Source organism: Thunnus maccoyii, chromosome 17 (genome assembly GCF_910596095.1).
Source record: "Thunnus maccoyii chromosome 17, fThuMac1.1, whole genome shotgun sequence".
Taxonomy (NCBI): Eukaryota; Metazoa; Chordata; class Actinopteri; order Scombriformes; family Scombridae; genus Thunnus; species Thunnus maccoyii.
The window spans coordinates 28,359,383-28,376,727 of NC_056549.1; the positions used below are offsets into that span (position 1 = coordinate 28,359,383).

At 40.2% G+C, this 17,345-nt stretch overlaps 1 protein-coding gene across 1 annotated transcript in view; it reads right to left on the reverse strand.

Moving 5' to 3' along the window:
• Positions 1-17,345, reverse strand: part of ube2j1 (ubiquitin-conjugating enzyme E2, J1) — a 49,286-nt gene that overhangs the window by 16,973 nt on the left and 14,968 nt on the right. The window contains exons 2-5 of the mRNA XM_042390435.1: positions 13,524-13,597; positions 12,098-12,229; positions 11,466-11,550; positions 3,186-3,291 (exon numbers count right to left, since the gene is read on the reverse strand). Coding sequence (XP_042246369.1) covers positions 3,186-3,291; positions 11,466-11,550; positions 12,098-12,229; positions 13,524-13,597 — 397 coding nt within the window. The remainder of the gene's footprint in view (positions 1-3,185; positions 3,292-11,465; positions 11,551-12,097; positions 12,230-13,523; positions 13,598-17,345) is intronic.

Sequence of the window (17,345 nt, forward strand, 5' to 3'; positions counted from 1 at the left end):
TGTAAATCATTATCTGTTACATAAGATTCATTTTATTTTATTCATGTCATCAGTGCAGTGCCTATCACATGTGTCTGCGTGATGTGCATGTCAGATCACTCCTCTGTGGCTGCCTGCTGCTACACTAATCAAAACTCAGGTTTAGTCTAATTTTCAGGACAAACAGGACAGGAATCATGATTTGGGACAACTGCTACTGGTAATTGACCATAAAGCTGTTGTTTTTAAACTTCCACTATAGCCCCTATATCCTAATCTCCACACTACAACATATTCTCACATTCTCAACACCGGTTCTGCAGCTAAATTCTGTAAAGCTTTGAATTCGTCTTCCTTTAATTCCACTTTATTTCCTCTCGAACCAGACGCTCTGGCTTCTGGTTCTTTTCCAAACAGTTTGAAGCATGCTATCATTCAGCCATTGCTAAAGAAGTCTAATTTGGGAGAGGGTTACCTTGACCCAACATACTTAACCGTATAAGTCATAACAAGTATAAGTATTTATTGATAGATTCAGGTTCCAAATCTGAGAATTTACTGCTTTTCTGTTGCGTTCAATCATCATAAATGATATATTTTGTGTTTTCTATAAGTCGGACGAAAAAAGCAGGTTGAAAAAGTCACCTTGGACAGTTTTATGACATTTTACAGACCAAATGATTAATTATCAGATTAATCAATGATGATAATCTTTTGTCGCAGCTCTAATCAGATTAGGATTATATTGTCAATTCAATTATTAGTTGTTCAGTCTGTACAGTGAGTACTTTTCTAAGAGTCCAAGGTGATGTGTTTGAATGTCTTGTTTAATCCAACCAACAGTGCAAAACCCCAAAATACTCTAAACTATAAAAAGCATCAAATCCTCAAACTGGAAAAGCTAGAATCTGCAAACTTTAGGCATTTTTGCTTGTAAATTAACTTGAACGATTAATTAATAATCAAAATAGTTGCTAAATAATTTTCTGTCAATCAACTAACCGATTACTTGACTATTTGTTTAAGCTCCACAAAATTTCATTTAAACATAATTTTTTCTATATACAACAACAAATCATTTATACACATTTACAAACTTGCATTTCTTCAAGCAGAGCTTTTAAAAACCAGATTTAAAGGATGATTTACGAGCACACACTGATCATCACTTGAAAAACTCAAAATCTCAAACTTTGAGACTATAAATAACTCCTTTGAGACAACTAGACAAACTATTAGTACCCAGGTTCACTGTCTGACTTATCAATCTCACTGGCAGAACAATCACTTTATTTAGCCTGAATTCTTTCTAAATCTGCAACATCTGTTAGTCTGGAAGTTTAAACTCTTGTCCTCTCACAGTGTCGGTGTAATTAACGGCGGGATCACAAACTGCATGAAAACTGGACTTTCAGCCGTCAGAGAAAACTCCCTCACAGATAACTGAGCCTCCTAGCTGCCTGTCAAACAGCAAACAAACCATAAACCTTCTCTAGACAGTCTGGATCTGAGTGGAGTCCTGCGGGGATCAACAGATGTGAAGTCCGACGGCTGCTTGCTCTGCCTCCACTGCAACCAACAAACTCCACAAATCCATTCAACAGCTCCACCATCCACAGCCAGACACACACAGCTGCGTATTTACTATGGAATTACAGCTAAAAACTGGCGCTGACTATTTCCAACACATTGGCACTGCAAGCTCATACCCCTCAAAATATTTTGGGGGGAATTTTTCCAGATTAATCTGGAAAAAATCACATCCTTGAGAACCAAGACAGCTCTTCTTAAAGTAACCAATGACCTACAGCTGACTGCAGACAGATTTGAGTTCTTTTAGCTTTATGTGCCACATTTGACACAATTGATCATGGTATCCTCTGCTCTCAGCTTATCAAGCTAATACCTCACCAACAGAACCTTTTCCGTTGCTCTGGGTAATTCTGCTTCCTCGATGGCTCAGTTGAGTTTTGGTGTCTGTTCTTGACCCCCTTCGGTTCTCCATATACATGCTGACTCTCAGCCATGTTATTCAGAACCATGATGTGTTTTACCACTTTTTTGCTGACAACAGTCAGTTGTATTTGCCATTAAAACCCACAGATCCTAGCAGCCTTGCAAATCTAACAGCTTGTCTCTCTGATATTAAATCCTGGATGTCCCCAAATTTCCTTAAATTTAATGATGATAAGTCTGAAGTCATTCTGTTCGCCCCCCCCGATTTCCATCAGCTCTTTTGATGCTAACCTTGATGATCAAGTCAAAAATGTTGTTTGGTCATGTTTCTTCCAGCTCAAGATACTCTCTAAAATTAGGCAATTTTTATTAATTGCTGATTTACAAAAAGTTGTATGTGCTTTCATCTATTCTTGGCTTGATTACTGCAACACACTTTACTTGGGTATCAGCCAGGACTCCCTCCACCATCTCAAACTGGTAAAAAAACGTTGCTGCTCGACTTACTAACAGGATTAGATTTCACATTGATTTCAAAATCTTATTGCTCACTTTTATGGCTTTGAACGACCTTGCGCCTACATGCATCTCTGGTTTATCGGCCTGGTATGTGCCCTCTCGGCCATTAAGATCCGCAGATGGAGCCCTGCTGGTTACTTCCAGGTAACAGTTTGTTACTAAGGGTGATCAGGCTTTTGCTATTAGAGCTCCCACACTATTGAGCTCTGCCTACTGAACTTAGACACACTGAATCAATCTCTTCTTAAAACTTTCCTCTCCTTCTCTGGCATTATAGCATTTTCTCTGAGGGAAATGCAGTGTGAAATGAAGAGCAACATGCCCACTCATGCTCCCTCCAGAGACTGGGTATTTTGGCGATAATGAATTTGTCATCTTGCAAAAGCAGGACTGGCTTGGACACGCTCCTTTGCCTATGTGACAAGGCAGTTATTAGTAGGAGGCATGCCCAGTGAGGCTCAGGTGCTGATTACATTACATGCTTGTATGAAGTTTGCAGTTTTAATGCCGTCTAATCAGCATCACAGATGTCATACCCACACTGATAAAACCCCTCAGCCTGTGTGTTTGCTAATCCAGCATGCGAAGATCATATCATCTGTACGATACACAGTGTTCCACGCCATTCTCCACACTCACCTCATTATCACTCTCCATCCACGGCGCTGCATACACAACACATGCTCTGCAGAGAGTAGAAATTGGAAGGGTTTTCATCAACCAAATCTTACTTTTTGGCAAGGGCCCTCCTCTCCTCTGGGGTATAATCAAGAGATCCTATTGCTCCCTCTCCTTTTGTTGGCATGAATCCGATTATAGCTATTAGGGCGGTTCGTACTGAAAGAGAAACAGATAAGAGGAGAAATAAACAAAGAGGAGATGAGGAAAAAATTAAAAACAGAGCACGTTTCAACATTGCTGAGTAAAACAGAGAAGGTGAAATTACACGACAGGCTGCACATGTGGTCATGTTCAGTACCCATGTTACATAAGTGGGAATGATGCTTTGTTTCTGAGCATAAGCCTGGATTTAACCCAGCCTCTGTGAGGACATCCACCATGCGTCTGCACTCACATTCTCCAGCTGGCACGGGACACGTTTTAACAATATGGTCGGGGTCAGGGCTTTGTTTGTGTCTACAGTATGTTATGACTGGCTGTGTTTGGTCTGTGCTCCAATCTATGCATATACTGAATAAAACATCTGGAAGCACATTATATCTGACGGTCTTTGGAAGATAAGCCTAGTTTTAGGGTTATCTACATTGGGTTTTATTGTAATAGGTAGCAAACAATGGGCCTCATGCAAGAAACACTTGTATGAAAAGATTAACAGCTGGCTCAAGGTATTTGTGTCCAGTATCATGTTGTGTTGCAGCTGACAGTGTAACATCATCTACTGTAGGCTGTAATATTCTCTCCTCTAATATCTTTAACAAAACTGCCTCTCATATTAGTCATGCAGCGCTTTGCTTTAGAAAAACATTTTTTAACATCTAACTTCATGTCAGAGCGTTCCCTCTTTGTTTTTGTCACAGTAGAGCGCTGCTCTGATGGATTCATATCTTCAACCTCAAATTCTTCTTTTTACTCTTTGGGAACATTTTTGTGAATGAAATTTGCCCACAAATGGAGCAAAAAAAGGGCATCTTATAAGACAAATTTAGGGCATCAATTATGCTAATGATCAACTCTCCCAACCTAGTAATGATAATAATTCATAAATAATATTCATCAATACTTCCTCTGAAAACGAGCAAACAGCACATTTGTTGAGGGAGTTTATTGCATCTGTCTTGGAACATTTGTACAAACAAACTACATGAAACATATGAAACCAGGTTTTTTTTTATCTTTTTTATCTCACTACACACATAATTCTGACAGTATCCAGATTTATGAAGGGGGGGCTCGTCATTCTTTTGCTTTTCTACTGTTTACCAGTAAATTGTACTGGCGCATGTTTCCCCTCTTTTTGTCTCTCATGACCTCAATGGGATAGAAGTTTATAATTCATTAATTATTATTATCATTTTTTAATAAATATGTGTTTATTTTTTGGGAACAGAGAGAAAACTACAAAAAAACAAACAAACAAAAAAAAAACCCCCACAAAGGAACACAGCACATCCATAATAACAACAACAAAAACCACAGTCAGAAATTAAACACAAAGCAGTTTTTTTCCTTTAAAAAGTACAAAATGAAATAATTTAAAAACATAAAAAAATGAGAAAAATGACAAATCCCCTGAAAAAATGCAAAAGTACAGGGTTCCAAATCTTATTGAACACACTCCCTTTGTTGTCAATTTCATTTTTAATTGGTGGAATTTGTCTCTGATTCACAGGCGTCCAAATTTTCGCAGTAAACTGCAGGGCTGCAGCTAATGATTTTATTCATTATCAATTAATCTGGTAATTATTCTCTCGATTAACTGCTGGGTCTATGAAATGTTAAAAAATTGTGAAAACATGCCGTTCACAATTTCTTAGCCCACTCTGATGCTTTCAGTTAGTTTGTTTTGTGCATCAACAGTCAAGAACTAAAGATATTCAATTGACTGTTATACAGTATGTCAGAAGAATCAGCACGTCCTCACACTGAATCAGTGTTTGGCGTATTTGCTTGAAAAATTACTGAAACAACTAATCCATTATCAAAATAGTTGACAATTTTCTGTTGATTCACTAATCGATTAAATGAATTGTTGCAGCTCTGATACATTGTGTCTCTACGGAACATCGCTGGCTTCATCCATGTCTTAAAGTGAAGCTTTTTGTCATGGCTGATGTAAATGTCTGTTACGGCTTTATTCAGACATGACAGGACAATGGGCCACAATTCCCATGCTGCATTTGCCACCTGGTGTGTGAGACAGAGAGGTGTCACTGCTGGAGAACAGCGGTTAGTTGAAAAACACAAAGGAAAAAAGGTGGATGTGTAAGAGTTTTGCTGGATATTCAAAACATGTAGTTTACATGAATAAAGCATTTAAAATCAGATCTGATTGTTTTTGTGGTTATATAAAGAGTGCTTTTTACTTCTCACACTGTGAGGAGAAAGAGGAGATGGGGATGGGAGATTCAGTGACAAATTTTTAATGGTGATCTTAATAAGGTGGAAGAAGATGTGCATTTAACAGCTCTCTCTGCCTGAGTGTTATGGAATAATTGGCAGGCCTGACTTTAATGGAAGATGGGAGCAACAATAAAATATATCCCCTGCATTAACACTGTCAGACTTCTTGTTACACTGACTGACCACTGACCAACTTAGAAACTCAGACTAACTTAAGTAACTTGGGCTGAAAACACATCTGCTCACCTTACAGACAGTGATCAGAAACCTGGATCAGGTGCTGTGTTCAGTACTCCAGGAGTCCAGGTAGCATACTGGGCTCAAAACTGGAATTAAAGCTCCAGGTTCTGATATTTACTTGCACTCATTTATGGTAATCAATGCTTTGTTAAATATTACCAAGAGAACCCTTCAGTTGTTACAACTCACTACTTCCTCATTATAGCGTGTAACTTATAAGAATATGGGATCATGCAGGGACACGGCAGCATTTGACTTCACTATTATTCATTAAAATATTGTATCTAATGGCTAGTTATAAATCATCTTTCACAATAAAATACTGACAACCTTAACGGCAAAAGCATCTTCACCAGCAATCTGTAACATCAGTTGAAAATCTCCTACTTTATGAAAAGAACAGTTATTAGATTGGCAACATTTTCCCTTTTTCAAACAGAGCTCCTAGGAGTGACAATGGATATCGGAACTACACACCCTGTCAAATTATGCAGTTGCAGCACGGCCTGAGATGAAAACCCATTACATAAATTGGACTTAATTCAAAGTAACCAGAAAAATCAAAGTAAAAGCAGAAAGTTACCCGTTTCCACCAGTGAAGTTGTGTTAAGTGTGCGCTCTTCGATTAGTACAAGAAGAAGCAGTAGCACATTTTACTTTGATAACAGCAGTAAGTCTGTTAAGTCCCTGCTAACTTAAATGTATCCTGCTAGGATAAATGAATGTGTGTGTGTGTGTGTGTGCTTTTCCTCCTTGTCAGGATTCTATGAAAATGTATCTAACAATGTATGGCCAAACGTATAAGAGGTATTGGAATTGGATGATAGTCTGTTGGATGATATGGTTGTTGTAAAGTGTTCCTGCTTTGGTTGATTCACAGACATGGTTGCTATTTATTGTTTTTATTTGATCTTTTCTACATTTTATTGTTTTTATTGTTGTATACTCTTTTTGGCAGACTTGTTTGTATTTATTTATTTGAATTTTTGTCATTTTACTGTTTTTATTGATGTATATCACTCTTGCCAGACATGTCTGCTAGTTATTTGCTTTATTTGACATTTTATTGTTATTACTGTATATTGTATATCCTTCTAGCCCATAAAAAAGCTTAATGCTCAGTCAATGTTCCCAGAATAAACAAGTAATATGTATATTTTAAAAATTACTCTTACTTCTTACCCCTGAAAAAAAACAGCTAGAGGGAAAATGTACAAATATATTCATAAATACGTATATATTTATAAATGCATTGAAATAAATAGAAATATGTAAAATATGAAAACAAATATCTCCTCCAAATAGACATCAGAGGGAATGTTTGAATTACTTAGCCACACTTCATTAAATATGTAGGCGTAGCATATGAACTTAAGCAGGAGCCAACAGTAGTGAGTGTAACCCTGGAATCACTAAAGCTGGCCTGCCTGTGATGTTTGGCAGTACAATTATCCAGCCAGGCCTTCTGTGGTCACTCCGAAAAGGACGAGAGACAACTTGTACACAACACTTTAAGAGCCCAGCAGGGGAAGTGAAATCTCTAAGGCATGGCTAGTCATGTGACCTGCAGTACCTGTTAGAAAGAGCTTCAAGGCAACCTTTGTTTTTGATTTAATTCTGTTATTGATTTGAGCCTTTTTTTGGTCATGAGAGGGAGTCGATAGGGAAAAAGTGCTTTGAAGAAGATGCACCATCTCCCACTGAGTTCCGTCTGATTAAAGTCCCATGCTGAGAAGTTACATGAAAGCACCACTCAGCAAAAAAACAGATCACCAGTAGAGAACTAAAATGAGATCTTGGTAGAAATACATTATCAGTTTTGACGCTGGAGGTACAGAAACATGGCCTTCTGCCTATGTGCGGGCTCACCATCAGGTAGTGACCAACGATAAGTATACACGCTTGGTCATAGGAAAATCTAGAACCTCCAAATGTCACACCAAAAATCACCAACAAATCGCCAAGATACATGTTAGTTTTGGGACAGTATTTGGGTGTTTTACACATTTTAAACTTCACATTGCATAAATTGGCAATTGGCAATAAATTGGTCCATGTTGTACAAAAGTGGTGAACACTCATGTGAAATGGAAGGCCTAAAGTCTACAGGTTCATATTCAAACAAAAGACTTCAAAAGCACCTTCAACTCTGTGGTTAGAAGTTAATACTGTAAATTCTTAGTATTGGCCGGGGCCTTTATTTAACTCAGATTCAGAAATTTAATTACAATTTACCTTATTTAACTAGTTGTTAATGAAAACTCATGTTCACCTGTTGTCTTGATAAATTCAGGATAGTCTACATTTCCACAGCATTAAGTACATACTGAGTTTCTCTTCTCAAACACAATATTGTTTTCATTCACTAATTATTTCCAGTCACTTCCATCTCATAGTTAATTGCTGCTAAGCTACTGTCAATAAAACACCTTATTTGCTGCACACACTGTATGGCTCAAAGGGCGTAATTCCTCCATTTCTGGGATTGCTATACAATATGAAAAGTCTGCAGGAAGTATTCAATTTCATCAGAGCAGAAGGAACTGAAATTGGAGAAAAACAAAAGCAAAAAAAGGATGTGCATTAAAAAAGTATGACATGACTGTTGTACTGAAGGTATTAGTGGATATAAACGTTGTACTGAATTTACCATGTGAGCTATTAGAATATCTACCTTTCTGGTAGGACTGAAAACACTTAAGTGCAGAGTTCAATGTTGGTGTGGAGGTGCTCTAAAAGGAGAGTGTAATCCACAGTGTCAAGTGCAGCGCTCAGGTCAAGGAGAATCAGGAAAGAAGGGGAGCCTGCAGGGTCCAGGGTGGGCATCTTGAGGAGGGGGGGTGGATGACTGCGACCTTGAGGGCAGATGGAACACTACCAGTCCCCATTCTCAGTAAGGTGATCAGGGGACTGAGAATGGGGATGTATGATTTGAGCAGAGCTGTGAGAATGGGGTCCAGGGCAGAGGACTGCATTGGGATTGGGATCCCGCAGGTTCTGTGGGACCCAGGGCAAATCTTGCGGGAGAGGGCAGTTTTAACTTTTAGCAGGTGGAGCAGGTGGTCAAAAAATATACTGAACGTCCCGGGATTTAGCCAGCACTGCAGGCTGACCTTCACAGAGCCGAGCTGAGTGCTCAGTCAGTGCTTATCCTGGTGCCCTCTGACAACGCTACCTGCTGCCACTCCTCCTCACACACATACACACACTCATAAGTGCGCACCAGCCGCTGCAGCAACCTGCCTACTTCACCTGAACAAGCAAAGAACAGAAACACCAAACAATGCGTGCATATTGCAACACTGCAGGTTATTTCTACTTTGTGCTTATGTAGGAGGTAACAGAGGAGTTGTAAGCTTGCTTCAAGTTGCATGCCATCATCATTATGAGTGCATTTTTTTTATTAATACTACATTGTAAAATAAAGTGTCTTCCCTGGGGGACGGGAGAAGACACAAAATCAATGCAACTCCACTGTGCAGGCGTGAATGGTCAGAATGTTTGTGGGAGCTGGTGGGAGTGGACACACACATTGTGAGTGCGGGCAGTAATGGTCAGGAATCCAGCAGGAGTGGGCAGGAGCGGGATTAAGAAAAAAGTCCTCACAGAACTCTAGTCCAGGGCACAAGTGCAGGGTTTCATCTTCCTAAGGATTTCCTCAATGTGGCTCTGCCTGACGCCAGTAAAATGGTGTAGAGACGAGTTCCCAGACAGAGGGTCAATGACAGGAGGAGGCAGAGAGGAAGATTTGGATATCAGAGAGCAGATATTGTTGACCTTGGCTTTGAAAAATTAATGAAGTTGTTACATCGCTCTTTTGTAGCCTGAATGGGGGAAGATGACTGTGGCCTCAGGAGATGATTTATGGTGGAAAAAAGACGCTTAGGGTTGCCAGGATTGTTATTAATAAATTGGAGTGGAACTGTGACCAAGCATCTTTAAGGAACTCTGAGGTTCAATTTATGGACAGTGAGCCCAGAGTGTCTGAAGCGTCATTCCAGGACACGTGCTGCTGTTTTTATTTTACCCAGGTCATGAATGAACCAGGGAGCAGAGCCTGAAAAATTGATTTCACCTGTCTTGACAGGGGCATGAAGATCAACAACACTGCTCTGAGATGTATTGAAGAGTGCCACTAGTTCATCCACTGATGCAGAAGCTGGGCAGGTGATGTGCTGGAGGTCCATAGTCATGATGGCTGGGTCCATGCTTTTCCAGTTCCGAAAAAGCGTTATACGTTTAGTAGGGGGTGACAGGTATGTCAAATCCACATGAACATTCATATCACCAACAATTACAATGTTGGTTGACATGGACCAGAGTGAGGAGGAGCAAGGCATTCAATAGTAGAAAGATGGGAGGGAGGGCAGGCCTCATTACGCACTGAGTAGTCCCCTGGTTTACCCTGGTTTCAGTTAGGCACATGAAATCAAGAACCTTGTCCAAGATGTGGTCATGTATGAGGAAGGATTTATCGATGAGAGATTGTGTATCAATAGTTACATGGTGGCGGGAGACAGAGCTGAGGATGGAAGTCTCTGCAAACTCTGCAGTACACTGTGATCCACTCCATATTTTACATCTCACCTGGTATGGGGTAGTTTCATGATGATGCCACAGCGTGAGCCTCTATGGATATAAAGAGGTCTGTTTCTTAAAATCCCAAACTCTTGGCAGCAGGTTAAAAACGCCTTGTCGGGTTAATTAGGAAGCTGAACTCCTTAGCTGTGTGGCGGTGTAGGACATCATAATTCAAGCAGTTGCGTCGTTTAGGTAGAGTGGCAGTGCTGGTAACAACCACAGTTACAGTCACACAGTGGAGATCATTACAGCAAACATGAGAAGAATTCCAGTTGAAGAAAAACCCCAGTCACCAGAGTCTGTCTGTGATTTCGGCGCTGATAGAGAGTGCGGGGGAGCTGGACAGGGCTTTGCGGAACACCTGAGCCTGCAGGCTGGAGGAAGACACAGCCAGTGTCCTCTGGAGGAAAGGGATCCCAATAGAGCAGGTAGGAAGCACTTTACATTTTATAATCCAAAAATCCATAAATTCCAGTAGATAGTCAGTACATTACTTCATTTAATCCACCAGTTCAATAGAATGTATTTCAACTCAGGGAGTGATCAAAATACTCAGACCGTAGGGCTGTGCGAAATGACCAGAATCTCATATCCTGATATAGATATAGCACATTTTCTGTAAATTCAATGAATAAATAGTTTCTGGTCTGTGTCAGTACAAATATGCAGATCGACCACATCCTGTCAGATATGTGTCACAGATATCTGATTGGTTTATTTGACTTGTAATGTGCAAACCTTGTCTCTTAGAACCCCTGCCTAGTTGACAACTATATCTGTTATGTTACTGTAAGTGCAATAAAAGCTTTGCAAGTAAAAAGCCAAGAAGATCAAATGACAAAAAAGAGTAACATAAAAAGGTCACACAAAATGCAGAAAGGTCATGATAAATTGTGAAGCCCCTTGAGTCCAATTTTTTTATAAATGAAAGTGACTTTACTCAACAAGATACTTCTATGACTGTCCAGCTCAACAAATAATATTCATTCTTCATTCTTTTCCAGATTATATTAAGACGCTGACCTGCAGTTGAAGAAAGAGCTAACTGGAGGAGGTCAGGGCATGAACTACATGTGTAGAAGTGGAGTGTTGTCTTTGAGAGTACTTACTGCTCCACGAGGGCTGCCAAGTCTCTGGATGGTGGCCAGAGATGCTTAGACAAATCTTCTTCCCAACTTCAAATCTTCCATTCGGCTAGGGGGGGAAAGCAATAATAAGAACGTGGAGGTGAGTGTGTAGGTAGAGATACATGAATAAAACATACATGCTAAAAAAAAGTTTGGACGAGCAGAGTTATATGGAGGTTTGAAACAGTGAGGAACGAGGGAATGGTGGGTTATGTTCTGCAAAAGCTTTAAAAACAATGAACGCAAAATGAAATAGAAACAAGAAAAAGTCAATGGACACGATGAAAAAGTGTCTGTCACAACAATTCAGAATACCCTGGCTTTTATAAGGCTGTCATTAGTGTAGGTGTCATATAGCTGCCTGAATATAATAAGACAATCTCATATTCTCACTAAACCAGTGCAATACCCTTTGACAGTGTGATGACAGCCGTGTCTTTGTTCTGACAACTGCCACTACGTGTGATGCAACCAGGAATGGCTGAGGGTTAAATGACATGCTGTCCATTTTCCACACTTTGATCATCTGATTTGACGTCTTCCTGCTCCGCTTCAGCGGTTGAATAATCGGATGAGATTGGGATGTGGCCCTCGCTTGTGCGAGTGCGTCTTACTGTGAGGAGGATGATGCTGGGGGGCTTCATGGGGTACTCTGGGGGAAGCACGATCCTGCCGTGGTAAACCCCACCGTCGAAATCTGAATCTGGGGGCCCGCGTACGGAGAAGTGCCATTCAAAGAGGTTATCCTGCAGGGAGGAAGAAAATGTCGCATTGAGCACAAACTACCAATATGTTCATGAAGAGAGACGTAACGCTGTGACTTCACATGTCTGTCTGACATGAGTGTTGTGCCCTGTGGAGTGTCATCCCCACAGTGGTTTGCTGTGTTAATTTTGCAGTTATTTTGATTGGACAGGATCTACTATGAAAACTTCACTGTATACCTTCAACAATGACTCTTTATAACTTAAAGGAAAATTATGGTTTATCACAACTTATCTTATCTTTGTATTATTTTTGTAGTTTTGGCCAACATTTCTATCAGTTCATGACAACATCATAAGACACAGAGCAGTCAGTCAGCTGATCAGACAGGTTGTAAACAAGCCAACAATATAGCCAAATGACATAAACCATTGATTCACTAGTGTTGCAGTCCAAAAGTGAACATATTCTAACTGTGTGTTCAGACAAACGTGAGGCAAATTTTTGCTTGCTTCATTCTTGCCTATTTGACCACTGGACTGTTTGTGTTTATTTACCCCAAACCACCAAAATACCAACTGTACGTTAGCTGTAAGCTAGCTAGCAAAGGATGCACTGACTGTGTCTGTAGGAGTCTATCAATTTGTGCTGCCTGGTCTAAAATTTGCTTCGCCTCCTGTCTGAACACACATGTGAGTCACTTTGGGCCTCTTGTTTGAAAAGTGCTGTGCAATTACATACAATTATTATTAGTATTCTTATTATTATAATTTGGAGGTAAAATTGATTGTGAGCACCAATAATCTCTCAGTGCACAGAAACACAGTGCGCCTACACAAGTACAGCAAGCAGGTCCAGGAAGTTGGTCTGTAAACTGTGATGTCTTTTTTAGAACAGACAGTTTAGGTAATCATTTACTGCTCTTGTTTGTTTTCTCTTCCTAATAAGGTTGATTAATCTGGTGGTTTGTTCACAAGCTTTGGTCATCTGGCTGGTTCTTGCTCTGTCTGATTTGTTTCTAGCAATGTTGCTGTGTTCTCAGATCTGATGAATTATAATTACCAATAGAAATAACAGAAAAACTACTTCATAAGATCCAGGTTGTATGAAACAGGGATTCCTCTTCAGACTTTCCTCTAACTCACAATGTCAACTTTTTGGTAATAACTGTATGATTACCAAAGATGATCTGACTATACATAATCTGTCCATGTTTCATGTCACTTCTTAATTATCAGCACAGGAAGTGTTGTTCAAGTGGTGGTGCTCAACTACCTGAAGGAATATAGAAATAGTGGCACACTACTGCACTGTTGTGTCCTGTGATGAACTTACTTCCAGTGGCTGGGCATGGTAGTGCTCTGTGGGATCCCTCAGTTCAGCAGCCTCCTTCATCAGCCTCTTTACCGCTGGTTATTCAAAGAAAACAAAGACACATACACACATGGAGGTCAGTGCACACAGTGTGAGATAGTTGACCACATCCTCATAATCATTATAGCTTACATCCTCAGTGTTCGCAGCACTCCACCACCTTGACTTGGTTTGAACCTTGAAAATTCCACCCAATTGACTGGATACATTTCCAAATGCAGCAGTTTTAGAGGCTAAAATTCCTGATTAACAGATGCAGAGGGCTACAAATGGGCTGCTTCTCTGGTTAACAGGACGTTAACACAGCAAGACAGACGAGTAGAGCATGCAGAGAGGACAGGGCTCCATGTACTGGCAGCGCACTAAGTCTCTGCTAAGAATCACACTGACTGTCACACTCATTCAGACAGAAGAGTAAAACTGCTCCAACAACAATGCTCCATCAAATGTGCAATCCAAAAGTCTGGCTTTACAACAACAGCTAGACACAACAAATTATCAGCCAATATAAGCTTGTTGCAGATATATATCGGCTACATGTTGTTGGCCAATAAGTAACAAGAAACTGCTGTAAAGAAATGACAAATGAGGTTTGAGGTAATTTAGGAACAGTGTCATCACATAGTTTATCAACCAGAGAGCACTGACAAGTTGATTTTTCAACTGTAAAATTAAAGTTACAATTCTTTCAAAAACAAATCTAAGGGATCCATATTGAGATTTTTTGTTTCTGTTATACATTTATTTAAAAAAAATAAAAACCATTAAAAGATCCTTTCAGAATGTACTTCTAATGTAAGTTATGGGGGACAAAATCACAGTGCTTTGTGCAAAAATGTATTTAAAAGTTTAACTGAAGATAATATGAGGCTTCAGTTGTCCAAATTAGTCAAATTAAGTGGATATCTAGGTTTTAGTATCAAAAAGTTGGAAATTTAGCAAAAAAAAAAAAGGTAGTATTATTAATCTTTTAAAAAAATGTTTTCCCCTTGCAGCACCACCCGGGCAAAGAGATTAAAAACACCTCCTACAACCACAGAAATGATCAGTCAAGCACACCCTTGCTATATTATTATATACCCAGCAAAACACTTTACATACATAGAGCACGTGAACAAATAGGAATTAAATTAAATATAGTTTCATCCAGTGATGTCAGGATGTTAAATGATGCAAATTTTGTGCGAGCGTTGTCTCTTTTTTGTAAACGAAACAAAAACAAAAAGCCATCACTTTAACAAACCGATGAAGCCTGCGATGTTACGTATTGCGTGTCTGCAAAGGACTTTAGCTGCTTATTACAGATGGGCAGATGATTAGCAGATGACAGCGGGAGTCATGATGCTGCTGCATGCTACAAACACAGCTGAACTTGTAACTCAGGCTCAAGGCAGAAAGAAAGTAAACAAGATTTATTTTTATTTTTATTTTTTTATTAAAGTTGTGTTTAAGGGGTCAGTCACTACTCATGGCGGCTTTTTTAGCTCATGTGCAGACGCAACATGCTCCCAAAATGAGGCGCCGGACAAGCATCTGCTGGCATTAACCCTTGTGTCATGACCCAGCCCGCCAACACACTGCTGCATTAATCTGAATACAAACAACCTCATCACTCTAGGAAGGATGGTTACACAAGTCCAGCTGATGATGATGATGATGATGATGATGACCATGGGGGCATTTACTCACTGCTCTGGCAGTAAAGGACACAGGGACACTCCTTGATGTAATGCTGACTACTGATCTGCAGTCACTCCACTCCAGAGACTTCAGGCAAGTCCTCACAGCGAGGCTACATTAGAGTCCATCTAGGGCAATGCCTGAGGTTCAGTATCCCATCATTCTCTAACACAATGTCATGAGTCACAACAACAGGTGCTGATGTCACAGTCTCAGCCTCATGTTAACAAAGTGCTCACTTCAAGTTCAAAGGAGCTTTTGAGCTATCAGACAGCAAGGTCAATTTGCTTGCTTTTGCTCTCTTATGGGCCGCTCCTAGAGCCGCGGCTATCAGCTACCAGCCCACTGCAAGAGGAAACAGGATGGGGCTGAAAATTGGAAAGTAATTGTAAAAAGGAAAGCGGAACTAAGAGGTATTCATGGAGGCAAAATTGGTTTGGAATCCAATCGAGTGCAGACTGCTAGAGTGTTGAGCTGGAAATGGAGACTGTGAAATGAACACGGGAGAAGAAGATGAGGGGCGCAAGTGGGGATGGGGTGGGAGGGCAAATAACAGGGATGAAGGCGAGGCGAGCTGAGAGGATGTGCAGGCTGCAGGGGGAGTGAAGCAGTGGAGCAGAGAGATGGCCTGACACCACGCAGCTTTCAGGGCACGTGTTCGTCTGATTCTGCCCGAGGACAGACACTCTTCAGTGAAGATGTGAACCAACCACAGTAATCCCACATTGGACACACAAAGAGAATCGGGGAAGAGTCTGTGTGTGTGTATGTATGTGTGTGTGTGTGTGTGTGTATTTTCAAGGCTTCCCCGCCTCCTCCTGTTTACACAAGAGTGCAGGGGGTCATGGAGTGTTTGCGGTTTTACTCAAGCTTAAAATTATTACGACAAGGGGGCAGATGAGAACCTGATCCTGTTTAAGAAGAAATTCAGCCTTCACGCATCAGAATATGACAACGCCCTGGCCCCAAAACTGATCAACATACACCTCATGTTTTGGCAGTTTTGCATTGCAAAAACCTTTCAGACGACTGTATCCCAAGTTGATGAAACACAGATATGTATCCAAGTTTTAAAACAAGGAAAGTAGCCAGGACTCATTCCTCCTATCTTAAATCTAAAACTTTAGCCACATTTGCCAACTGACAAACATCTCTATTTCACTGACAGACAACTCCAAAACAGAAGAGACCTGAGCTGAGCTACACTGAAATAACCTGCTTGAGGGTTGTTACTGCTTGGACATGATGGCTTCTAGTGTCGTCTCTGCTCTCATTATGTATACATTCCACCTTCATCAATGACAATCTGAGTTTTCTGATAACGTTAATCTTCAACAGAGGCCAGAAATATGAACAAAGCAGCCCATGTGGTGCTGCACATAAGAGCCAACAAATTAAATAACAGACAGAAAGCTTAACTGTGCAGTGATCTGTGAAGAGCCGAACATGCGGCTGCAGCACTCCACGCTGTGAACTCCCATCAGTCACGAGCAGCAACATAACATTTCAAATGCACGAATGCTGACACAGCTGTAGGCAGGGCAGCTTGCTTGTTGAAGCCACAGTCTCACAAACGGAAGGTCGTGAGTGTGATCGGAACAGCCAATGTGTCCAGAAAAAAACATGGTGGTTTTAACTAATTACTGTACTACTGGTGCTTTCAGAATAGGTCTGGGGCTCAACAGACTTATCCAAACCAAATTGAGTATTGAATATGCTCATGTATATCAAACCCAAATCCTTTAAAATTCCTTTTGAAATCCTAATAGGTTTCATTTTCAACATTTGCAAGTAACTAAAGTTAGAAATACCAACAATCCCAAGATTTAATTCAGATCTGTAATCACTTGTTGTTGGCTGAGATTTTAGTGGCAGTGTAATTAATATTCACAACTTGTAGCTACAATCTGAAAATAAGATTATCAGCAGAGGATATTAAATTTTGATAAAATATATCTGACACATAATAGGTGTAGCCAACTAACTTTGCAGACCTCATTTTTCACTGGCTACTTGCTCCAAATACTGAAGTTCTCAATGCACAAGTTGAGAGGCTTAAATAATGATATCATCTGCATATACTGTAAGTTTAACTGAGAGATT